The sequence below is a fragment of the Bidens hawaiensis genome, unplaced genomic scaffold (genome assembly GCF_021521415.1).
Source record: "Bidens hawaiensis isolate Kalapana, Puna unplaced genomic scaffold, B.hawaiensis_p1.1 tig00010745_1, whole genome shotgun sequence".
Taxonomy (NCBI): Eukaryota; Viridiplantae; Streptophyta; class Magnoliopsida; order Asterales; family Asteraceae; genus Bidens; species Bidens hawaiensis.
This window is the reverse complement of record NW_027491825.1, coordinates 817,106-844,729: the sequence shown is the minus strand read 5'-3', so window position 1 is coordinate 844,729 and position 27,624 is coordinate 817,106. Positions and strand designations below refer to the sequence as shown.

Sequence of the window (27,624 nt, the reverse complement as noted above, 5' to 3'; positions counted from 1 at the left end):
TCTAATTCGCTATCTCTTCTAACGAATGACTATAACGAATCAAGGGTAATTCGTTATCTTTTTCCCTTAACGAACTAGATACGAACTAAAGCTAGTTCGTTACGCTCTCTTAGACAAATCAAATAGCGAATCACCCCTAGTTCATTAACTCTCCGTTAACGAATTAGGGTTAGGTCAGAGAATGTCATAACATTCTTTGAAATTCCTCTTAACCTCGTACCATTTCCGGCGCCGCCTTTCCTGCGCCGTCGCTGGAAAAACGCGGTTTCGCCGGAAAAAACGAGTTTTGACTCGTTTTTCACCGTTTTTCGCCCCATTCGATCCATATCTGAGCTAGGGTGATCCCTAAGCTCATCTTAGGTTCGGTTTATACCCGACTCCACCCGGATCTCGTGACTTAAACGGTTTAACGTTGGCTGCTCGTCGTTACATGACCATGTCTAACTGGTTAAACTCATATAACATCATACTATCATTACCTCGGGTCGGGATCGGTTTTCCTTCTTATTTCGGCTAGAGAAAGGAGAGGAATTAGAGAGAGAGCTTAAGTATGTGTTTTGGTGGTGTATAGAATATGTGTGAAACTAGGGTATAGACCTGCGTAACACGCGGGTGAAAGAACATGTCACTACAAATAATAAATTTAAACATACGGTCAAATTAAGATAATAGTTGTTGCTGGTTTGTTACAAAACTATTATCAAATTACTTGTTTATAGATTCAAACTTAAAATTTACAATAACTTAAATTAAACCATACCAACAAAAGACATTAACAAAACCACTAAACAGGTTCTTGATATCAAAACATCAGCAACATCTTCAAAACTTATACCAACACAAACTTCAAATTCCTAAACACCTGCAAATTTACAAAAACAATACAAAAATTCATTAAAATTAATTTAACATAACAACATGTTTAATAATTAATAACATCTAAGGATTGTTACTAAGTCTAAAAAATGTTGTCAATATAATTCTTTTAATAAATCTATGAACAATATGTAATGTAAAGTATTAATATATTACCTTCTACTTCCTAATCGGACAACAAACTTTCGGAATAACAATCATAATTACTTTGATAGTGTAAAAAGGTCTTTAACATCTACTACTTGTATTAAATATAACAACAATACGTAAAGAGTTATATTTTACCTTAATGTTCGTCATCAGACTCAAAATTGTCGGGAAAATCTTCATAATCACTCTCATAATTAGAACATTCTTCTAACCAATTGACCTTCGAACTAACCTCAGCTTCCAACTTAAGATGCGCAAGTTCTTTTCTTGCATTTGTTAACTTTAACACGTCAAGCTCCCTCAACATCACCAAATCATCACACGACAATAGTTGTTTCGGCTTAAAATTCTTATACTCTCCATTCTCAAACAAGATAACAATCTTGTTTTGATAAGGGTAAAAGAACCACTCCCTTACATGTTCATAATGTAAAACCTCTTGATAAAGATCATGAAAGAAATGATGTAAAACATTTATCAAATTTGTTTCTTCTTCACATGGCAAATTCTTCCTAAGACCGATTTGATGTATCTGATGTTTAAAATGATTATCGAACAACATGACTGATTCAATATTATCTTTTTCTAACGTTGCTAAATTGCTAAATACAAATTGATACTTACGGAATAGTTTACAAAACCTCCAGTTCATAATCGTTGCCATTATTGGAGTTTAGGTATGTTGAGAAACTTAGTATTGTTAAAGAAGAAGAAGATGAAGAGGATTAAAATGGAAAAAAAGAAAATTGATATAAGAAGTGACGGTTTTATTGTTCCAAGAAAATTAATGATGAAATCTATCTAGTTATTATAATGTATAGTTAGCCTATAGTTAATAATATTTAATTAAATAGTATGATAAATATCTTAAATATTTTACATTAAAAAGTACATATTAAAAAGGTAACTTATAAAACGAATTTTAAACAAACAGGTTTATATCTTGAAAAATTGTTTATAATATTAAAAATAACAAATTATTTATAATTAAATAAAAAAATTAAATATAGGATACCAAAAAAATATTAAATAAAACAAGTTAAGTACAAATGTCGTAAAGTGTAAAACAAAATAAATTACATTATAACCATTACATTTATTATGAGATTCCAAATTGAATTACATATGAAATTTAAACAATTAACATTCTATGTTTGCAAAAAATCTCTTTGTAAACAACATTTGTTGTTTTATTATAAGCTTTGATTCTTTGTCAAGTATCACTAACTTAATACCATCTCTAGTCTCCACTCGTGACAAAGCAACATAAAGCTGACCGTGAGAAAATACTGGATCTTTAAGATACAATCCAACTCTTGTCAATGATTGACCTTGACTCTTGTTGATTGTCATGGCAAAACATACGGATATAGGAAACTGTCATCATCATCTTCATCATCGTACTCAGTATATCCCACCAATAGTAAAACTATGGTAGGGTCTGAGAAGGGTAAGATGTAGACAGCCTTACCTCTACCTCGTAGGAATAGAGAGGCTGCTTCCGGTGAGACCCCAGCTCGATGGTAGTGTTGCATCAAGCCTTGGACATAAGGCACATAACACTCAACCATTGGGACACCGGCCGATTGGTGCATGTACCCTTGTCTTTCGGCTATCAATGCTACCACATGATGCCTGATTAACCTTCCGCCACTTTTAACGTTATTTTCACGAGATTAGTAAAATAACGTCAAAATTAGTGCAATTTCACTTTAGCCCACCTGAGGGTTCACACATATACACATTATATGCGCGCACCCAAGCAGGGCATCATTTTACAATATATATATATTATATATAAATACATCATACCTGATATGCAACAAAATCACAATGCCCAAACATCTCATGCCAGTAGACTACTAAAGTACAATGTGCACTCCCAGTAACATGATTCTCATCGGAAGTTTCTTATCAGTTGATGTAAGACTTACTCGACTAATTATAGTGCGATATCCGATATTCGTACCTGAGACAACTTTTTCTTCAATTACACGCCTACCGAGACTAACAACTTGAAGGCGCATTCCATTGCATAGACCCTTTTTTCTGATTAATATTCCTTAATAGCATGATGGGAACACCAACTTTAAGAACCAACCTATGATTAGGCATTCCTGACATCTTTAAACCATTTAACAAATCAGGGGAATACAACTGTGGATCAACAGCTTCGGAAACGTCTTCAGATTCAGCCAAACTGTCGGAACTTAAATACTGGACTTCGTCACCAGGAAAGAGGGCTAACATACGTTCGTTAATTTCTTGAACCACCTCATTCAAATGTGCAAGCAGTGCGCGGTCCTGAAAGTAAGTAAATTCGTTGAATCTATCTAATATATCAGGATATACAAACCTTATTAAATCACCAATGGGATCAACTGATGTAAGGCCCCGTTACCGGTAGCCCTACTTTCGTGTTGGATTTACTCATAAACGCAGTTCTAAATATCAGAGTTAATTAAAACATTCGCGGAATATAAAAGCTTTCATAAAACATTTCATAATAAAACACGTCTTGTCTTAAAACATCATTTTGTCTTTCAAAATAAACGAAACATTAAACTTAAACATCTTGAGTCTTCCGATGCCAGCCTCTTATTCAGTGCCACGTGTCTCCTCAAGCGAGTTGCCTCATCCTACTCACCTGCGTGCATACTAAAAGTCAGCTACGCTGAGTGAGTTCTAGTTAATCATACACTATGCAATACACATAAACTTATATTCTTTCATTCATACTTTCATACTTTCATACTTTCTTTTGTATTAACTTACTTTCATATCTTACGTTATAAAGAGCATTACGCCCTACATTCCTCGAGTATTATTAGGGCTCGGTACCCTCCTTCCTCGAGTATTATTAGGGCTCGGTACCCTCTTTCCTCGAGTATTATTAGGGCTCGGTTCCCTCTTTCCTCGAATATTAGAAGGGTTCGGTTCCCTAGTTCTTGAATATTAGTAGGGTTCGATTCCCTCTTCGTTACCGTACATCCATCCTTTCCTGCTTTTATTAACTTTATCACATTCATACACATAAGCATACATATCATACTTACCTTATACTTAGCGTTACAACCTGACAGTACATGCAATATCCGAAGATCGTTCACGTACCATCAAGCAATCATTCATACATATCACATCATTCACATAAGGCATACACTTATCTCTTAGGATAAGCGTATTAACAAACATATCGAGTATGCACACAGCCCTGAAAACATAACACATAAATGGGGCTAGAAACTCACCTGAACACGGCTACGTTCACCGTTAATCGTAATCCCTTTCTTCAGTTGTGCACGGCTGACTGTATAACATGTATACGTATCAATTAACTATCACTACTCATATCATCTTTCTAGTCTTAACTACTACCCACAACGAACGGGGGTCCGGGGGCAGCGCCCCTTGCAGCGGGGTCTAGGGGCGGCAGCCCCTAGCAGGGTCCAAGGGGCAGAGCCCCTGGCTGGGGTCGAGCTGCCAGGTCAGCTTGGAAAAATTTTATTTACATTAACTGTCTTAACACATTCTCCATTAGGTTTTTAATTTATTTTCTAATCGAACTTGACTTTAGGCGAAGTTAAACCTTAGGCGAACTTAGCTTTAGGCGAAGTTAAACCTTAAGCGAACTTAGCTTTAGGCGAAGTTAAACCTTAAGCGAACTTAGCTTTAGGCGAAGTTAAACTTAAGCGAACTTAGCTTTAGGCGAAGTTAACCTTAAGCGAACTTAGCTTTAGGCGAAGTTATCAGTTAGGCGAACTTGGCCGTAGGCGAAGTTATCAATTAGGCGAACTTGGCCTTAGGCGAAGTTACCAGTTAGGCGAACTTGGCCGTAGGCGAAGTTAAGCCTTGAAGGCGAAGTTAAGCTTTGAATGCGAAGTTACCGTTTTGAAGGCGAAGTTGCCCAGTTCGCAGGCGAAGTTGCCTAGTTCGCTACGGGTTTTGTTTTTATCACGCATTTTGGCGATTTTAATACCCTTGTTATGGTTCGACATCACCCACTAACGTTCCCTAACCATTTCGTTCGTATATATATCCCGTATAAACTATAAAGCTTGGATCTTTAAGCTTAAGGACATTCAATAAAACATAAACTTTAAAGGTCAAGAGCATACCTTTTGTGCTCGTTTGGATCTCGTTTAACTTGTTTAATAACAACTAATCGTTTACTCTCTCTCGGATCTTGCTTGTTTCTCTCCCTCGGCCGCCGGCCATATATGGCGGTGTGTGGTGTGTGTGTGTGTTTTGGAGTGTGTTAGAGAATAAGATGGAAATGAATGATGGTTTAGGGTTTAAGGTTGGTTTAGGGGATATTTATATCCCTTAAAGCCCATGGACCTAAGGCCCATTCTCATTTAACCCATCTCAATTAATCTAAGTCCATGATCCGTTCTTTACTCGATATTAATTAACTAATGACGCGAAATCACTAAACGTAACTTTCTTTATTCAACATTATAAATTTTAGGATGTTACAACTGAGTTCAATATCAACAGATCATCTGGAATATCAATAACCAACTCTCCGTCATTTGGACCACCGAGTGTTCCTTGACCTATGTCTAACAGCCAGTCCGCAAACTCTTTGATGTTTTCAACCTCTGAAGATCGACATCCAACTGTAAGCCTCATGTTCTTAGTTAGTTTAAGAACCTTACACTTAGACCAGATATAAGAAGAATTGATGCAAGCATTGACACATTCACTTCTGGTACCGTTAGTTATAACGGGCAAGATTTGACGAAAATCACCACCAAAAACAACAACCTTACCTCCAAAAAGTGCTTCGGAAGTATTTGCAAAATCACCATTCATAACATCGTTTAAAGTACTGTCTAAAGCTTCAAAAGCATGCTTATGAATCATTGGTGCTTCATCCCAAATTATCAAGCTTGTCTCTCTCAATAACTCATAGACGTCGGTATTTCCTTTAACCTAATTATAAGAAAAAAGAAAAAAATAAATACATAGCGTAACCTTTTTAAAGTGAATTTATATTCGAATAACAAATACAACGATATATAATAAAAAAAACTAATAATATTAAAAGTAACAAAAAGTATTTTGTAATATTACCGGACAGATGGAATCTTCGGTCAAATTAATGGGTATCAAAAATCTCGAATGTGTTGTTCTTCCACCCTCCAACAGCAAAGAAGCAATCCCGCTTGAAGCAACATTCAACACAACGTCTCCCTTTGCCCTTATAGATGCAGATAATGTCTTCCATAAATAAGTTTTTCCAGTACCACCGTAACCATACACAAAAAACACGCCACCTTTTTTATCAACCAAAGCGTTCATTATTTCATTATAAACCATTCTCTGTTCATCAGTTAACGAATCAAATAGATGATTAAATTCGTTATTCATGGTCTCTGTATCATATGAAAGCTCTTCCACCATCAACGGATTAGTTGCTCTTGAAATTGTTTCTATATCTGGAAAAGGCATTTGTGGATGTCTTCTAAGACTTGAGTTGTTCCAAATTAAAAAAATTTCAATTTCCAGGAGTGCTAAGTTTTTTAGCTGCTCTTCATTAAGAATCAAACCTGAAATAAAATTAATAAGCAAATAAAATTAATATAATATAAAAATTAATTGATGTTAGATTTCTGGAATAATTGAAAAGATTAAAATAAACATAAATCTTACAAGGGTTGTTTTGATCTTTTTGTTGTTTGTATAGAATACCGTCAACTAAAAGTTGCCAAGTACTTTCCCAAACAAAATGAGGTCTAGATAAACTATAAGTAATCAACATTGTAGCAAATAAATTCCTTAAATAATATCCAGTAGAAGTGTGACTTGCTTCTTTAATTGCTTCTATGTATTCCTTATCATCATCTAAAAGACCTCTTTTGTAACATGCATCTCGAAAAGTTTCACACACAACTCCATCAACTGTTCGAATATCTTCAAAACATTCAGGCCCTTTAACCTTATTTAATAATATTCTTAGATAGTAAGCTTTGTCGAATGCAGCTGGAATAGCATGAACTCTACCGATTGCAAGACCCCTCTGCCGAGGTTCCCATTTACGACATTGTTTTTTCCAAACATACTTTGTTAGAAACTCAGCATATGTGAGAGTCTTTGCAAGGTCATACTTCTTATTACACTTAAACCAACCGGTAAACATGGAAGAAGCATTGGTTGTTTTGTTTAAAATATCTTCAATATCTTCGTTCGCACCATATATTACCTGCTGTTCACCAGATAAATGAAAAGCAAGCCTCATAACTGACGGAAACCTATAATTCACGTCAAATCCGAATATCCTCCATGCAGCCTCGCATGCAGACACATATCTGCAATCATAAAACTCTTTGATTTCATCTAAATTAGGATCTTGGTTATCACCATTTTTATTTTGTACAAGCGAAAATGTTGCTCGGTCTGGACCCTTATCAATGTATTTAAACAAATACTTTATAGATCCATCTTGATTGCACCACTCAACGTTAACATGTGCTTGAAATTTTTTTAATAGAGTCTTGTTGTATGGAACGACAGTTCTATTAACCATCATTATATCTGACTTAACAACATATTGACCGTTATCTCTTTTTTTGTATACCGGAAAACCGTTTGAATCAACAGCTGTTTCATCATTAAAAATTTTAGGAAAATTTTTGGAGCATCTTTTGTTTACCATGCAGGTGCACTTCGGGTTAGCATCACCACATGGACCGTGAATCATATGATCAGATACAAGCTTGTATAGGTCTGGATCACTGTCTTTGTTTGGGATCTCAGCAGAAATAAATTTATCTACATCTTTTTGATTATGAATCTTGCTACCCGGATGCAAAAATATGCAAATATGGGCATGCGGTAGACCCCTTTTTTGAAACTCTATCGTGTAAACAACTGCAATAAATATAATAAAAGTTAATATTCAACAACATATAAATATTATTAATTATAACATACAAGTAGGTCTTCTATTATAATTGTATATTCATAGAATTAAATAAAATTACCTGCTTGAACCCTTCCAAACAAAGACTTATCCTTCACCAATTTAATCATTGCATCAAGCTTGACCTTGAAAAGCCGACATAATATATCAGGTCTATCTTCAGAGTTTAACTTTGTATCCTTAAGAAATCTTTTAACTTCTGGCCAATTGGGATTACATGTTATGGTTATGAAAAAATCAGGATACCCGAACCATCTACAAAGACACATAGCGTCTAGATAATTTTGCATCATATATCTTACACCGCCAGTAAATGAAGATGGTAGAATAACACGTTGAGCAGCCGTTGAAAGATTAGTATTTCCAACAGCTTGCATACCTCGTAAACTTTGGTAAGTATCGCACCTAAGTTCATGTTGTTTACCTCGTATAAAATGTAATCTTTGAGCCTCAATCATCGTATATTTATCAATTAAAATTTGCTGAAACAAACGCCTACCATTTAACATGGTTGAAAACGTATTTGGCCTATCTTGAATACGATAAGCAAAAAACTCACGCATTGTAACCTTCTTGCATGTTGCGGTTGATGAAGACGAAACATTCTTATGAAGTATATTAACCTGATAACCATCCTCACCAAAAGGATGAAATAGCGGGTATTGAAGAGGTGTATAAGATGGATGAAGTTCACTGATACGCTTTAACGAACCAGACTTCTTTGTAACAATTATATCTCGGTTGTCAACAGCGTCACCAATATCGCCAACGATTAAAGCATCAACTTCAGAACTGGATGGTAAGTTATATTGTCTGGCATCATGCTGTCTTGTTCCAATAATACGCAACTTCAAATCTAGTTGTGGGTTTTCTTCAAAACAATCTCGTACCATTCGATAAGCTTGGACCAAATGATTATTTGAATCTAACATTGTCTTCAAATAATTAATAATATGCTTTTCTTGGTCATCAACCTTTGAATTATTTTCACTGCCCATAAAAAATATTTATAGTTTGATTAAATACAATAAAAATCAAACTAAAACAAAAATATGATAAATAAAGTAGAAGAATATCGTTAAGGTATTTACCCAAATACACGTTGACGATTTGAAATCTCGTTTTGCGTGTCATAAATGTAAAGTTGAGAAAACTGTGCTTTACGTCCATCTAACGGTAAAAGACTTCCTAAAAAATGATAGTTTTCACCGCTAAGTCGAAACGTATAAGGCACATTGCCTCTATTTATGGAATGGTTAATCTTTCCTCCCATAGACGTAAACGAAAACATCGAATTGAAACGTCTAATGTTTTTCAAGAAGTACTTGATGATGGCGGTTTCACCACGAAATAATTGAATATAACTTTCATCTGGTTGTCTAACATCGGGAAGTTCGACTTTTCCATTATAACAACAATGGGAAAAAGCTCCTTCTTCATTAGTACTGCTTGGTCTGTTAACTTCGGCTTTCCACAACAATGCATTGCAACTTGGACACATAACGGATTGATTTCCATGATCAAAATATTCTACACAATAATATATCATGATATGTAGTTATTTCGTGTAGATAAACACATAATAATTGATTGAAATAAAAATAGGAAATATATACTATACCTGATGATATTCTTTTATAAACATCTAAAACATTTTGATAACCAACAAATGTAGCATGTTCACTTAAATCAGCTATAGGTATAGGTACTATAGGAGTTCTTTTTCTTGACATTCTACGAAAGGTCCTAGATGACTCAGGAATATCATCAACAACACAAGACGCGTTTGATCCTTCGTGAACATTACTTCCAAATATACGAGCTGTTAATAATTAAATCAATAAAAGTAATTATAAAGGTAGTAAAAATTATTCCGACAAATATACATTTCAAAAAATTAGACAACCACCATTAACATGTAAGTTTTTCATTTATTTAAAAAAAACTAAAAAAATGATAATAATACTTATAAGGAAAAAAGAATATACATGAAGAGGTATTTTGTAGACTACTTTTGTTCATGTGAACTGAAGCAGTTCTTTTGGCATCTAAAATTGATCGTCTTTCTTTCCTTTTGGACGCAGCAGAGATCACAAATGTTGTACATGTTTCAGGATCTTGAAATTAAAGGTAACAATATCAATATTTAATACTAAGCAAGTGTTTAAAAACCGATGAATAAATTTAAAGAGTATATGTAGTTGGGTGAAATACATTTAAATACTTACCGTTGTTTACTACATTTGAAGTTGTTGATGGAGACACATTCTCCTTATTAGATTGTAAACGCGTTATTTGTGTTGACGTGGTAATATTTAGCAAAGTGTCGAAGATCCGATTAACTGTATCATTTTACATATTAAAAATAAACATGAGAAAGAATAATTGATAACCAAAATATATAGTGAAAAAAAATTATTAACATACTAGGGACACAAGAATTTAGGGAGGAATGTGTTGTATGCGGATTAGAATTTGCAAGAGAAGATAAACGGTGAATATTATTTTCTGAACATAAAATCGGTCTATTAGAACCACCTGAATTAAATAGAGTAAAATTTAGTTTTCATTTCCATAAATGTTTTACTATAAAATAATAATGTATTATAGTTTACATACTCGGGATTTGGTTGGCGTTGTAATTTGAAAACTGATTTCCGTTTACATGATATGGTAGCGTGACAATCGGTGTTGCTTGATAACACATGTAATTGGTATTATTGGAAATGGTAGACAATGGTGAATGTTGACTTTGGTCTAAATTGATACATAATAAAAATTAATAAATTACCATTATTGGTTACTTAAAAAGAAATATAAACCATATATAAGTGCTTAATTTTAAAAAACAAATAACCAAAACACAAAATACCAGAGGAGTTCTTCTGTACACCACTTTTCTTACTGTCAACTGAAGCAGTTTTTTTAGCATCTAAAATTAATCGTCTTTCTTTCCTTTTGGAAGCCACATGATTCACAGATGGTGAACATGTTTGAGGGTCTTGAAATTAGAAAGATAATAATATCAATATTTAAGCAAAGTATATAGTATATTTTTTGTGTAAAATTTTTTATATACTAACCGTTGTTTTGTACATTCGAAGAGTGGACATTTGAAGTTCAATGTGGTTTCGGTTTAAATGATATGGTAGATTGAGAATGGGTGTTTGTTGATAATCCATGAAATTTGCATTTTTGGAAATGGAAGACAATGGTAATCGTTGACTTTGTACTACATTATAAAGATATTATAAATTACAAAAATCACATTATTGGTTATTTAAACAAAATATACAATATAACATTATTTAAGTGGGTATAATAAACTTATATTTTATAACATACCAACGTTAATTAGCTTATTTTGAGAAGATGAAGACGCTTCCTTTTTTCTTTTATTTTTGGATGTGGACATGTTGAAAAAAAATATAGCAAACAAACCTTACACGTGACGTAAGCTGACTTGAACGAACCCTACGATAGAAACATGGGGTATTATAGATTACACACTCAAAACACCATTAGATAACATGACTCTAAATGAAACTCATTATCATTTAGAAATAGCGGAATAAAGTATATATATATATATATACGGATTTTGATTAAAACACAGATTTTTTATTTTATTGATAAAGATGATCAAGATTAAATTGTAAAAACCAAACCGGGAAAATATGTATCTGTGAAATAACCACAAATTTACAGAAAATATTTGTTAAACATACATTGTGACAAACAATCATCGAACTCAAAATCAATGAAAAAAATTTTACCTAAACTGTTTGAACAAACGATACTTAACTTTTTTTTCCTGAGAAAGAAAGGTATAACAATAATCCAAAAGAAAAAAAATCCCTTTGTTTGATTGTTCTAGATTAGAATGATTTATATATAGGTATATATAGACAAAAAAAATAATGTAATTTATATTCATTATCAAGGAAACAATAAGGTAAATTAGATATTAAGGAAAGTTTATTTTAGTATGGTAATATGATCATAATTAAAAATATATATGGACCAAAATAAACAAATTTATGATGTTAATATGTGACAAACTTTTCTGATATTCTTGATATTATTTTGTTACTATTTGTGATTACATAAGTTATAAGTATTTGTATAAAAAAATAAAAATAATAACAATAATAATAATAATAATAATAAGATGTCATAAAGTCATAATACAAACCATACATAAACAAATATAAATAAGTTATTTGGTTACAAAAGCGTACGGATAAACATAAAATATACACCCTGGTAGAAAAGTGACGGACTAAGAGTTAAAGTTTAAACATCAAAAACAACCCATCATAATTAACCACCAACATGATTGAGTATCAACGAATGAGTAGCGGCGTTGTACTCGAAAACAGCTAAACTTCCAATCTGAAGACCATTTGAGCGAACAAAAGCTAGCCAATGTCTAACGCGGTACCTCTCATTATAACCATTGAGTTCAATAGCAATTTCAATCTCGACATCAACACCATTTGGATTTATTAACATCAAATCTGTTTCAACATCCAAGTTATTGTTCCGTGCAAACTCAACCGGCAAACGCTACAAACAAAAATATAATTACAAAGTTGTGTTACTAAACAATCCATAACATTACATTAATATTCATGTATATTATGAGTTTACTTACAAGCCTTTTCCGTACAACCACCTCCAAAATGTTTTCTTCTAGAACATGAGGAACAATAATATCCAATATCGGCTCATCAACATCTTCCACACCAACATCAACTCCTATAAATATAAATTTAAGTTATCAATGTATTACTAGTATAAACTGTAATAAAAATTATAAGATAAAAGAAAATGGAAATAACTACCTTCCAGTTGTAGTTGTTGTTCATTTTCATCATCACTTACAATGTCTATCACCAATGGAACATAACTGTACTCCGGATGATTCATCGGACCGTTGTATACAAACTCATCATTGAAATTGACACATTCAATACCACGACTATCAAAAACATACATTCTAAATGTCCACGTACCTTGAAGACGTTTAAACACCAAATAATCATTGACAGCCAGTTTACAATGAGCGGACATGTCTTCCCACATACCAGCGAAAGCAAATATCGGAGTAGTCAGTTTGACGCATTGGATGGTTAAATTCCATAACATTCCATCTACAGACTGAGCAATGATCTCGTCATACTTTTCAGGCTCTAAACTAAAGTGTTTTTTGTATCTAATCATCTCTCAATGGCTACAATAAATTATAAATAAAACGAAATAGATTAAACTAATTTTACTATCCACATTTTATTTTATAAAACATATTGTTCACTATTTATTAAAAAAAACAACACCGTTACTTACAAGATATTTAAGAGTGGGATAAAGAACAACAGCATCAAGAACCATGTCATTTATATCTGGACTATCTCTAACGTAAACGAATGTCCATTCATTTTCGTTAACGGGAGCAAAAACCAAAACATCTCCAAATATCAAACCATTGTCTTCCACAAATTGATTCCAGCCATTTTGAAAAACAAAACTCCCGTTTATAAATTCAATTTGAATAAACCAATCATTGTCTTTGTGATACACTACAACCGGGTGCATATTAGCACCTGGCTCAAAAATTCTTTGACAGAACTTATATGGAAGTACCTTAAATAAATATGATGTGGTAATTAAACTATAAGGGAAGAATTAACAAAATGAATAAAATATGTGGTTAATTACAATTTTACAAATACATACTGTCTGTCCATTGGAATTATCATAGAAAATGCAAACCGAGAGAATAACAATTAGTTTTGTCCAAAAAATAAATATAAATTAATAATAAATATTAAGCAATAAAATTAATATAAAAATAGTAAATGATTATTTAATTTATTCCACCGGATTTAGTAATAAGCCCAATAAAAACATCTGTATGCCAAAATCTTAATTAAACATTAAACAAATCCATTAAAACATAACAATAAAAACCAAAGACTAAACAACAAATCAGTTGATATTAACAAGCTAATAAACAATCCTGGTTGTTTAATCACTAAAATATTACAGTCATCATCCTCAACCATGCAAGGAGATTATAATAAAGTTTAAATAAGTTGAACACGAACTAACTAAATAGACTTAGGGTTATAACCAAAACATAAACAACAAAACTAAAGATTTTGACTAAAAATAATCTTCGATCGCTTTAAATTTGGGCTAAATACATAGGAACAGTTTGAATTAACACAATGAAATTATTAGACCAAATAATACTTACATTTTCCATATATTGAGTTAATTATTAAACGCTTTGAAGTTCTCCAAATCGTGGATTCAATCTCTGTTCGTCTTTGCCGACATAAACTACTGAAAAATCGTTGCCAAGTAATTTATTATGATAATTAACATAAATGTAATTGAAGAGTCGTTAATTTTTAAATTGATAAAAAAGATATATATGGGCCTAAAGTAATGGGCTATTTCAAATGGATCAAATTAAAAAGGTATACAAATATTGATAAATTATAATAAAATTAGATATAATAAAATTTTATTTTTTTCTAAGATTTAAATTATTTTTTTTAAACTTACTAAAGTTAAAACACGATATATTGTTAAGAAAATATAATTATGTTTAAAGTGTATTTTCTTAACAAATTTCACTATAAATTAAATATCTGATAAAGATATATATATATACAAAAATATATTGTTAATATGTATAATAAGTCAGTTTTTTAAAAGTGTAACACAATTATTAAATAAAAAAACCTGTTATAGAAAATGTAACAAAATGATATAAATAAGGTGTTACCAAAAAACAAAGTTAAAAAGCACAAATTATTATATTTATAGAAGATGATGGATAACATTAAAATTATGTTTATAGAAGATGGTGGATAACATTATTGTAAATAAAATTCAATTTCGAATATAAATTATGTTTGTGTGACATTCAAAATAAATGGCAGAGTCATTTTTAATAGATTTTATATACAACAAAAAAGCAACCATTAAAAAAAATAAATACACACCGAAATTTAACCAAACATTCAATTAAGGATAAATCAAATAAACAACCAACAACCAAAGATAGTCACTCCAAAAAAAAAATGTTTAAAAAACCAAACATAAAATATCCAAAAGTAATAGAAATACTTAAGATGTAAAACAAAACCGAATAAATTTAAAACCAAAGTTTAACCGTTCACTTAGAAGGGTTCTCCAACTTAGGAGTCAAAATAGCTGTAACATCACATGCTTCATTGGTCTTCCCAATCTCTTCAAAACTCTTCGCCTTAACCTTAGTTGCAGACATGCTAGGTTGATCATCAACTTCAAAAACTTCAACCAACTTTCTCTTAAGTTTATCGTCAGAAGACACTGAAATTACCTTTTCCTCACTTGCCACATCCTGACCATCAACATTTGAATTCGGAGTCTGGTTATCTCCAATATCCGAAACCCGTTATTAATAAAGTAATCAACATCAGACAATCATGTAACAAATGTTTGTTTCACCTATATATATAAATTTGAATTATCATATTTAACAAACATATATGCCTTAGCGGAAACAGAACCAGATGATTGAAATTCCGACATAGATGCTCCCAAAGAAACAGAATTAGAATCGGTTTGCTGAAAAATAAAAAGGTAACAAAAAAATCAGTTAATGTAAATTACAATAAGTATAAAAAGAATTTAGCATTAAATAATTACCAAACGACTATGCTGCCTTTTCTGCAATTCACTGAGAATATTTGTGTCACCAGTAAGCTTGTTTATACCGTAATCCTCCACACTGTTTCTGAAATTGAACGATGCCACATCGACTTTAAAAGCAAATTTCTTTTCTAACAGAGAATCCAACTCTGCAGGGAATCCAACATTTTCAGCCTCATTCTGTAAAAAAAAATAAAAAATAAATACTTAAAAATACAAATTGTGAACTATTATGTATAAAAATCTATAAAATTACTAATTGAAAATTAACCTGCTTTTGATAATCAATCAATTCAGCTGCATTTTTGTTGATCAGCATTTTAGCATCTCTATCAAAGAGAGTCAACGACACCACACCAGTCGAATCTTGAACCCTTATCTTTATCTTGAATCTATATAAATTTTAAAATAGGTTACTAAAAAACAAAATAGAATATTGAATATTTTGTAAATAAATATTTGAATTTGTTTTCACTAATTACCTAGGTGTAGGAACAACACCTAAAACATTGCATCTAATTGTTTTGCATTCATATTCAGTTACCCCCTCACCAACATTTTCCATTAGTTTACAACTACAAGTATTACAGCCAATGTAATACCACTCTGTATCTAGACATATGGCCTTAATTGTACAAAGGATAATGATATTCTTAGGCTGCAATCGCATAAAAAACAAATTATGCAATATAATGGTTTAAATAGTGAATTTAATAATTAACTTACAAATATAATGGTACAAATATCACAAATGTTAAACAAATTTGTAGCTTTCAAAACTCATCATCAACAGAAGAGAGCATCTTGACTGGAATCGGCTTACGAATAGCAACATCATTGGCAATCAGCATTTCGGCCAAACTACATATATAAAATTTACACATTTAATAAAAAATATAAGGGCTAAAATTTAAATAACCAAATCTAATATATCAAAGAAAATAAAGTAAAAAAAAGAAAACAAAATAATATACCTGTTTTTGTATTCTTCAATCTCAAATAAGTAGTCGTTAATGAACAAACGGCTAACATTAGATCCAAAAGAATTGGACACATAGACTTTCTCTACAAAAATAGAATATTAATGAATAATAAACTAGATTAGGTTAGATTAAGGTGCTATGCTTCTATTTCAGTTAACTTGAAAACACTAAATATTATTACCTTTACCATCAGAACCGGTGTAATACTTAACCCAACCAAACTGGAGAACAATAACGGTATGTGGTTCATCAAAATGATCAACGACATATTTAGAGAGCTCGGAAGCATAATGATCCCATAGCGTGAGATACACACAGTTTCCACTTGTAACATCCTAAATATTATAATATTAAATATAGAAAGTTACGTTTAGTGATTTCACGTTATTAATTAATTAATATCGAGTAAGGAACGGATCATGGACTTAGATTAATTAAGGTGGATTAAGTGGTAATGGGCTTTAGGTCCATGGGCTTCAAGAGGTATAAATACCCTCTTAAACCAACCTAAAACCCTAAACCCTCATTTACATCCATCCTAATCTCTACACATTCAAAAACACACACACCCCTACACCATAAACCTTCGGCCGAGAGTGAAGGTGAGATCCGAGCCACACAAGCATCGATTCTGGATATATTCTCGTGATACAAGATAGATTCGAGGCCTAACTTTCGTAACCAAGCTATACCGTAACCTTCAACGCGTTAAAGGTATGTTCTCCATGTTAAAGTTTACATTTTCATGAACGGTTAGTCTTGAGACTTAAACCCATAGTAGATCGGGCCTAAACTAGTATTAAAGTGGAAAGCTTGATGTTAAAATGAACCTAACGAATCTGCGATTATGAGAGGCCCGTTAAAGAAAACCTTATTGAACGTTTTAAGCCTAAAGGTCCAAACTTTACGCTTGTCCGGGTCAAGTCTTATCCAAAGTTGGCCATGGGATCGATTACGAGAATGGTAAAAAGGTTTATACGTTGAAATGTAGCCAATTAGCGGAGTTAAACTAAACCAGTGGCCGTCACTGGATAACTTCGCTGAAGGCAAGTTCGCCTACTGTGAACTTCGCCTAGCATAAGTTCGCTTGTATATGTTAGCCAAGCCATAACTTCGCCTGGTGTTAAGTTCGCTTAACACTAAGTTCGCTTACAGTAAGTTCGCTTAACACTAAGTTTGTGTAACATCCCGAAATTTCCAAAATGATATTAATTATATTACTTAATAATAGAGGGAAAGTTTACTCGGGTTATCGGGAAATAAATAAATAGAGTAGGAGTTGGTATGGGTCGGGCTAGTGTTGGGTAATGGATATGGGTTATAGACTTGGGTTCTGAAAGAAGGAAGGAGAGTCCATGGGCTTAAGCCCATGATCCCTAAATATAAATACCAATAACCACCATTTAATCCTCATTTCCATACACACACACCCAAAACACACACAACCCGAACCAAGATCCGAAGGCGAAAACCCGAGCTTGTTGGTGCTGGAACGTCGTGACGGACCAAAACAACATCAAGGCTTAACCGTGTTCGTAGTTCGACTCGTTCAAGGTACGTTTATAGTTAGAAATCGTTCGTATAGGTTCGGTTTGATTTGAGAAATGATAGATCTGAGTTTGTATGGTAAAAACGAATCCAACAAAGCTAATCTTACTGAAAATGGTTATGATTTGATGGGTTAATCGATTGATAAAAAGAACCCGTAACCTATATGCCTAAATCGCACCCTTTAAACATCGATGTTAGGTCGATTTGATGGTTTGGGTTTGTAGGCGCTGGTCAGACGATCCCGTGGGTACCTAAATCGAGTTATTTGGTTAAGAAACGAAGGTGATTAAGGGATTTAAGAACGAACAGTAGCTGCAGACGACAACTTCGCCTGCAAGCTAAGTTCGCCTGATGAACTTCGCCTGCAAGCTAAGTTCGCCTGATGACAACTTCGCCTAAAGCCAAGTTCGCCTGATGAGAACTTCGCCTAAAGCCAAGTTCGCCTGAAGACAACTTCGCCTAAAGCCAAGTTCGCCTGATGAAAACTTCACCTAAAGCCAAGTTCGCCTGATGACAACTTCGCCTAAAGTCAAGTTCGCCTGATGACAACTTCGCCTAAAGCTAAGTTTGCCTAAGGTTTAACTTCGCCTAAAGCTAAGTTCGCCTAAGGTTTAACTTCGCCTAAAGTCAAGTTCAATTAGAGAATAGATTAAAATGATAAGTAAAAGTAAGCTAATACTGGGTCACCAGATTAGATCAGGCGAGTATTGATACGTGTAACTTATACAGTCAGCCGAGCTCAGTTAAAGAAGGGATTTACAACTATCGAAAGAAGAAGCAGAGTTCAGGTGAGTTTCTAGCCCCATTTCCTTGCTATGTTTTCGGGGCTGTGTGCATACTCGATGTGAAGTGTGAATACACTTACCTTAAGTGGTAAGTGTATGCTATAGATGTTATATGAGGTATATATTTTATAATGCTTGTCGGTACGTGAACGATCTTCGGATATTGCACGTATCGCCAAGGATAGTAAATTCCAAGTGGTTGATAGTGTGTATGAATGTTATGATGTGACTTGTTTATTACGTAAATACAGAACTGATATGAAGTGTGATATAGGCAGGTAGAGGTAGAGTGTGTTAGAAGTGGCAAGAGTCTAGTAAGGGTGTTAGTGGCATAACGTGAGCGCGCGATAGGGAAAGCCTGTACGTGCCATCGTTATTATGTGTGTATGATTGTTGATGTTACTTGCTTAGTATGTAAATAATGTGCTGATAGAAAGTGGGTTATAGACAAGTAGAAGTATAGTGTGATAGAAGTGGATAGGGGTCTAGTAATAGAGTTAGGGGCATAACGTGAGCACGTGGTAGAGTGAGTCTATGCGTGTCTTCGTTATTAAAGTGGCACAAGTGGCATAAGTGGCATAAAGTGGCATAAGTGGCATAAAGTGGCACAAGTGGCATAAGTGGCATAAAGTGGCACAAGTGGCATAAGTGGCATAAAGTGGCACATGTGGCATAAGTGGCATAAAGTGGCACAAGTGGCATAAAGTGGCACAAGTGGCATAAAGTGGCACAAGTGGCATAAAGTGGCACAAGTGGCATAAAGTGGCACAAGTGGAATAAAGTGGCACAAGTGGCATAAAGTGGCATAAGTGGCATAAAGTGGCACAAGTGGCATAAGTGGCATAAAGTGACACAAGTGGCATAAGTGGCATAAAGTGGCACAAGTGGCATAAAGTGGCACAAGTGGCATAAAGTGGCACAAGTGGCATAAAGTGGCACAAGTGGCATAAAGTGGCACAAGTGGAATAAAGTGGCACAAGTGGCATAAAGTGGCACAAGTGGCATAAAGTGGCACAAGTGGCATAAAGTGGCATAAGTGGCATCAATGGTTAAGCTGTAGGGGTAATTAATTGGCTAAGCTGTAGGGATAATTAAGTGGTTGAGAAGTAGCGGGTTAGACAGTGGGTTAAGTGTCTTCGGACACGTATATGATGCATGTAGTGGTTGTATGATAAGTTGCTTGATTAACTAGAACTCACTCAGCGTAGCTGACTTTTAGTATGCACGCAGGTGAGCTGATTATAGAGTTAGCATGAGGATGGCACATGGCCTGGATTGAACGGCTGGCATCTGAAGAAAGAAGAAAAGAGGTTTTAAATATAAAGTTTTGTGTTATGGTATCAAAGAAAAGATTTAATATTTTGTAACAAATGATTGATGTTTTATATTCCGTGAAAAGTTTTAATAAACTCTGATTTGCAGAACTGTGTTTATGAGTAAATCCGACGCTAAAGTAGGGCTACCGGGTTCGGGGCCTTACAAGTTGGTATCAGAGCATAAGTTCGAGAGATTTAAGCATCCTACATGCTTAGACTCGAACAGAGAATAAGATTTAAAATGAGAAAGAAAGAAGATGCCAGTTCAAGATAGCCATGTGTCACTCAAGCAAGCTCAGTAAAGGTAAAGTGTATGGTAAATGGTGTATGTTAATGTTGGCTTATTTGCTAAATGAAGAATGAGTGCAGGTTAGGGATAGGAATAATTGATTGTTTGATTTGACTAACTGTTTAAGTAGAACTAGCACAAAGAGACTCATAAAGGGAAGTGTATAGGACACGGAAAGCAACGTGATCAGCTAGTCACAGCTGGCCACTGTTATTACCTGTTAGCCTTGCTATCCTTGTACTAAATAGTTCCTTGAGTGATGATGTTTGTGTTTTCCCTTTTAGAATACTAATGGCTGGATCAAGAAGGTTTGTTGGTATGGGAGGTCACACTGGACGTCCTCTTGGAATACGCGTTGTCCGAGAACCTTCTGAAGAACTAGTTACTACCACGAAAAAGGAGAAAAGTGAAACTTTGCAAGGACCAAGCAGCAATGAAGGGTATCATCTGGATCCTGTTGCTCAATTTGCCATTTCTTACGCTGTAGCTGCTGCACAGAAGAAATTTCGTACTGACAAGTCTGCCAAAAACCATGCAAGGGCCACTGAGAAGGCAGGAGAAGACGGTAAGAAGGGTGATGATGATAAGGGAGGAGCGAAAGGAACCAAAAGATCTGTAGATGTCGTGGAGTATGCGGGGAAAAAGATACCAAAGGTTGCGGGGAGGGAAACATGCAAAGTGTGCGGGAAGATGCACCTAGGAGAATGCAAGGCTGGTCCAAATCAGTGCTACCGATGTGGGAAGAAGGGACACATAACTCGTGATTGCACCGGGGACCAGAAATGTTATAGGTGTGGTAAGTCGGGTCACTTAGCTAGAGATTGTGGGGGAGCAATAGCGGTGGAGGAAAAGAAGGAAAATAAATGGGCTACCTCTGCTAAGCGGTCTGGCGAGATGGTGACAACAACTGATGAGAGGAAGGCCAAGGTTGGGAACAAGGATGCATGTAAGACATGTGGGCGAGTGCACCGGGGAGAATGCAAGACTGGGACAGACAGGTGCTATCGGTGTGGAAAGAGTGGGCATTATTCTCGAGAATGCCCTGATCGTCCAAAGTGCTTCAAATGCGGAAAAGCTGACCACATGGCTAGGGATTGCAAGGAATCAGGGGCGGGAGGTGTGAAAGGGTAAAGACTTGGGGAAACTGCAGAGAGGAACACTTGATGAAGGAATAATTGCTCATGCAATGGTTTTATTAAGTTACTTTTGCTTAAGGACTTGTTTTGTATTAAGGTTTAAAACTTATGTTTATCAGTGACGTGTAATATGTTGAGGTTGGTTATGAATGATTATTATGCTATGATGAAAGGTTTTTTTAGACAATAGTGTTAAAAGTACTAATCGAAGCCTTGGAAGGATGAGATAAGTCTTGGTACATCGAGGGTCTCATGGACGAGCTACTTAAATAGCTAAAACACATGACCACCATTCGATGACTACAAGTCATGAGTAAGAAGGATAACTCAGAAAGCAAAGACGATTCAATAAAGTGTGTAAATATAAGAATTTTTCCTTTTATAGGGAATAAGTTAGGTTTCGGGGACGAAACCTCTTTAAGGAGGGAAGACTTGTAACATCCCGAAATTTCCAAAATGATATTAATTATATTACTTAATAATAGAGGGAAAGTTTACTCGGGTTATCGGGAAATAAATAAATAGAGTAGGAGTTGGTATGGGTCGGGCTAGTGTTGGGTAATGGATATGGGTTATAGACTTGGGTTATGAAAGAAGGAAGGAGAGTCCATGGGCTTAAGCCCATGATCCCTAAATATAAATACCAATAACCACCATTTAATCCTCATTTCCATACACACACACCCAAAACACACACAACCCGAACCAAGATCCGAAGGCGAAAACCCGAGCTTGTTGGTGCTGGAACGTCGTGACGGACCAAAACAACATCAAGGCTTAACCGTGTTCGTAGTTCGACTCGTTCAAGGTACGTTTATAGTTAGAAATCGTTCGTATAGGTTCGGTTTGATTTGAGAAATGATAGATCTGAGTTTGTATGGTAAAAACGAATCCAACAAAGCTAATCTTACTGAAAATGGTTATGATTTGATGGGTTAATCGATTGATAAAAAGAACCCGTAACCTATATGCCTAAATCGCACCCTTTAAACATCGATGTTAGGTCGATTTGATGGTTTGGGTTTGTAGGCGCTGGTCAGACGATCCCGTGGGTACCTAAATCGAGTTATTTGGTTAAGAAACGAAGGTGATTAAGGGATTTAAGAACGAACAGTAGCTGCAGACGACAACTTCGCCTGCAAGCTAAGTTCGCCTGATGAACTTCGCCTGCAAGCTAAGTTCGCCTGATGACAACTTCGCCTAAAGCCAAGTTCGCCTGATGAGAACTTCGCCTAAAGCCAAGTTCGCCTGAAGACAACTTCGCCTAAAGCCAAGTTCGCCTGATGAAAACTTCACCTAAAGCCAAGTTCGCCTGATGACAACTTCGCCTAAAGTCAAGTTCGCCTGATGACAACTTCGCCTAAAGCTAAGTTTGCCTAAGGTTTAACTTCGCCTAAAGCTAAGTTCGCCTAAGGTTTAACTTCGCCTAAAGTCAAGTTCAATTAGAGAATAGATTAAAATGATAAGTAAAAGTAAGCTAATACTGGGTCACCAGATTAGATCAGGCGAGTATTGATACGTGTAACTTATACAGTCAGCCGAGCTCAGTTAAAGAAGGGATTTACAACTATCGAAAGAAGAAGCAGAGTTCAGGTGAGTTTCTAGCCCCATTTCCTTGCTATGTTTTCGGGGCTGTGTGCATACTCGATGTGAAGTGTGAATACACTTACCTTAAGTGGTAAGTGTATGCTATAGATGTTATATGAGGTATATATTTTATAATGCTTGTCGGTACGTGAACGATCTTCGGATATTGCACGTATCGCCAAGGATAGTAAATTCCAAGTGGTTGATAGTGTGTATGAATGTTATGATGTGACTTGTTTATTACGTAAATACAGAACTGATATGAAGTGTGATATAGGCAGGTAGAGGTAGAGTGTGTTAGAAGTGGCAAGAGTCTAGTAAGGGTGTTAGTGGCATAACGTGAGCGCGCGATAGGGAAAGCCTGTACGTGCCATCGTTATTATGTGTGTATGATTGTTGATGTTACTTGCTTAGTATGTAAATAATGTGCTGATAGAAAGTGGGTTATAGACAAGTAGAAGTATAGTGTGATAGAAGTGGATAGGGGTCTAGTAATAGAGTTAGGGGCATAACGTGAGCACGTGGTAGAGTGAGTCTATGCGTGTCTTCGTTATTAAAGTGGCACAAGTGGCATAAGTGGCATAAAGTGGCATAAGTGGCATAAAGTGGCACAAGTGGCATAAGTGGCATAAAGTGGCACAAGTGGCATAAGTGGCATAAAGTGGCACATGTGGCATAAGTGGCATAAAGTGGCACAAGTGGCATAAAGTGGCACAAGTGGCATAAAGTGGCACAAGTGGCATAAAGTGGCACAAGTGGCATAAAGTGGCACAAGTGGAATAAAGTGGCACAAGTGGCATAAAGTGGCATAAGTGGCATAAAGTGGCACAAGTGGCATAAGTGGCATAAAGTGACACAAGTGGCATAAGTGGCATAAAGTGGCACAAGTGGCATAAAGTGGCACAAGTGGCATAAAGTGGCACAAGTGGCATAAAGTGGCACAAGTGGCATAAAGTGGCACAAGTGGAATAAAGTGGCACAAGTGGCATAAAGTGGCACAAGTGGCATAAAGTGGCACAAGTGGCATAAAGTGGCATAAGTGGCATCAATGGTTAAGCTGTAGGGGTAATTAATTGGCTAAGCTGTAGGGATAATTAAGTGGTTGAGAAGTAGCGGGTTAGACAGTGGGTTAAGTGTCTTCGGACACGTATATGATGCATGTAGTGGTTGTATGATAAGTTGCTTGATTAACTAGAACTCACTCAGCGTAGCTGACTTTTAGTATGCACGCAGGTGAGCTGATTATAGAGTTAGCATGAGGATGGCACATGGCCTGGATTGAACGGCTGGCATCTGAAGAAAGAAGAAAAGAGGTTTTAAATATAAAGTTTTGTGTTATGGTATCAAAGAAAAGATTTAATATTTTGTAACAAATGATTGATGTTTTATATTCCGTGAAAAGTTTTAATAAACTCTGATTTGCAGAACTGTGTTTATGAGTAAATCCGACGCTAAAGTAGGGCTACCGGGTTCGGGGCCTTACAGTTTGCTTAACACTAAGTTCGCTTACAGTAAGTTCGCTTAATGTTAAGTTCGCTTATTGTTAAGTTCGCTTAATGATAAGTTCGCTGGAGTTAGCAAATTGGAAAATAAATTAAAAACCTAATGAAAAATGTGTTAAGACAGTTAATGGAAATAAAATTTTTCCAAGCTGACCTGGCAGCTTGACCCCAGCCAGGGGCTCTGCCCCTTGGACCCTGCTAGGGGCTGCCGCCCCTAGACCCCGCTGCCAGGGGCGCTGCCCCCAGACCCCCGTTCGTTGTGGGTTATATAAAGATAGAAATACAACATGAGTAGTAGTTAATTGATACATGCAAATATTATACAGTTAGCCATGCACAGCTCAAGAAGGGAATAACGATTAACGGAGAGCGTAACAGGATTCAAGTGAGTTTCTAGCCCCACTTCCTTATTATGTTTTCGGGGCTGTGTGCATACTCGATTTGATAGTTAATACACTTATCTTAAGTGGTAAGTGTATGCCTTGTATGATTTATGTAAGATGATTGTTTGACGGTGCGTGAACGATCTTCGGATATTGCATGTACCGTCAGGTGGTAGTTAAGATATGATTGATAAGTATGATGAAAGATATGATGTATGTATGAATATATGATGTATGCATAATGTATGTATGTTATGATGATGGTACGTGAACGCTCTTCGGATATTGCACGTATTGTCAAGGAAAGTATGTATGAACAGGTACGGTACAGTTGCACGAAACAAGGGACCAGACCCTAATAATATCTGTGATGTTAGGGACCAGACCCTAATAATATCTGTGATGTTAGGGACCAGACCCTAATAATATCTGTGATGTTAGGGACCAGACCCTAATAATATCTGTGATGTTAGGGACCAGACCCTAATAATATCTGTGATGTTAGGGAACAGACCCTTATAATATCTGTGATGTTAGGGACCAGACCCTTATAATATCTGTGAGGTTATAGGGCGAAAGGCTCTTTAAAACGTATGATTATATATGTAAAGAAAGTATGAAGGTAAGAATGAAAGTATATGCACTTATGTGTGTATGAAAGAAAGTTAAGAGGTTAAGTATGAAATGTAAGAAGGTATTGTATGATTATGTGATTAACTAGAACTCACTCAGCGTAGCTGACTTTTAGTATGCACGCAGGTGAGTAGAATGAGGCAGGTAGCTTGAGGAGGACACATGGTAGAGTTGGACGAAGCTGGCATCTGAAGATTTTGCTATGACGTTTTGTTTTAAAAGACTATGTTTCATCTTTAAATGACTATGAATGCTCGATAAGACAAGAATTATAGTTATGGAATGTAATGGTTTGAATGTTTTAATGTTCCGCGAATGTTTAATTAACTATGATATTTAGAACTGCGTTTATGAGTAAATCCAACACGAAAGTAGGGCTACTGGTAACGGGGCCTTACACCACTAAAATACAAATAAGTGTTCAGAATCAAGATAATGTAACTTAACAAAATTATTTAAATAAAATATCTACAAACAGTGGTACCTTAAATCACATAACTCCATTGTACGCTTGTTTTTGTCTTTGACGTTTGAAACATTCGTCTTGAAAACATGAACCACGTGACCAATTATATCTAAAATAAAGAATTAAATAAATTAAGTCAAACATTAACTGGAAATCTAAGGATAAATTGAATAAATAATTTCTTTGAATAGTAATAGCAATTTACCAATGTGGACTTCAAAGAAATTTGTTTATTGATTACTGATTCAAATGAAATCATTTTGAATCTAAACATGCGACCTTCAAAATCTTGGCATGGATTAACATGAGTGTTTGGTCCAAACACTAATTTGTTGGGAGAATTAGTAACTCTGTAGTTTGATCCATTTAGACCAACGCTAGGATTAACAATGGTAAGAGTAGAGCTTTCCTTCAAGAATCTTTTGAATCGAAAGATATCATGTTTGTAAACGGTGGCTTGGATTCGATTCTCCTGTCATTAAAGATATAAGTATTGATTTAATGATATAATGTAGAAAGTCTAACATATATACAGATTAATAAATACAGTGTTACCTCTTCATCCATTAAAACCATCTCCTTCAAAAAATCCTCGTTGACATTTTTGTTATCTTTGATACTCCAAAGCCTCATAACTCTAACCTTAAGAGTTGATGTTGATGTTTTGAGAACATCAATCTCATTTAGCATGGTAAAGGTCTGAGCTTCCATTGACATATGCTTAAAATGAAATATAAAACAGTTAAATAAAGTGGCAGAAAAAAAAACAATTATCAAAAGTGTAGAAGCTTACATGGAAGAAAATACGAATGGGATAAAATGAATATGATTATGAAAAATTAATATGTGATTACATATTATATAGTAGAATGTAGAGATGTTTAATTTTGTTAAACATATTATGTATAGAAAGTTTATTAAAATATAATCGAATATAATCAATCGTATTATATTAAATTATAATATCCAAAAATAACGTATTGTTTCTAAAAATATAACCGTTTTTTAAAGAAATTTGAATATAATCATACCGTTAATATATTCTAAATAAAATATTCCAAAAATAAGTTATTGTTTCTTAATATAATATCAAATACGGTTATTTTAGTCAAAAACTTTAAAAATTATAATATGAAAATAAATAAAGAACATTAATTCATAAATTATTTCTTTAAATACGGTTATTTTAGTCAAAACTTTCAAAATTTATGAGTTGAAAAGAAAGTCAAAACGTAAACTAATCTTGGAATTAGTTACGTACATTAATATTTGTAATAAATCATTGAATAAATTATTTTTGGAACATGAATATTATAATTTAATATGTAA

General features: G+C 34.6%; 2 protein-coding genes across 2 annotated transcripts; both read right to left on the bottom strand.

The window, feature by feature from the left end:
* Positions 1–3,033: 3,033 nt before the first annotated feature.
* Positions 3,034–13,180, bottom strand: LOC143536226 (uncharacterized). The gene is made up of 11 exons (XM_077030267.1): positions 12,802–13,180; positions 12,612–12,715; positions 12,283–12,523; positions 10,183–10,296; positions 9,576–9,776; positions 9,046–9,484; positions 8,016–8,944; positions 6,685–7,902; positions 6,106–6,581; positions 5,506–5,964; positions 3,034–3,330 (listed from the first exon to the last, which is right to left on the bottom strand). The coding sequence occupies exons 1-11, from the start codon at positions 13,178–13,180 to the stop codon at positions 3,034–3,036; spliced, it is 4,857 nt and encodes a 1,618-aa protein (XP_076886382.1).
* A 1,966-nt stretch (positions 13,181–15,146) lies between these two features.
* LOC143536224 (uncharacterized) lies at positions 15,147–27,006 on the bottom strand. The gene is made up of 12 exons (XM_077030266.1): positions 26,851–27,006; positions 26,575–26,767; positions 26,314–26,404; positions 26,228–26,231; positions 16,829–16,982; positions 16,639–16,729; positions 16,456–16,525; positions 16,147–16,322; positions 15,936–16,056; positions 15,662–15,844; positions 15,506–15,580; positions 15,147–15,380 (listed from the first exon to the last, which is right to left on the bottom strand). The coding sequence occupies exons 1-12, from the start codon at positions 27,004–27,006 to the stop codon at positions 15,147–15,149; spliced, it is 1,548 nt and encodes a 515-aa protein (XP_076886381.1).
* Positions 27,007–27,624: the final 618 nt, after the last annotated feature.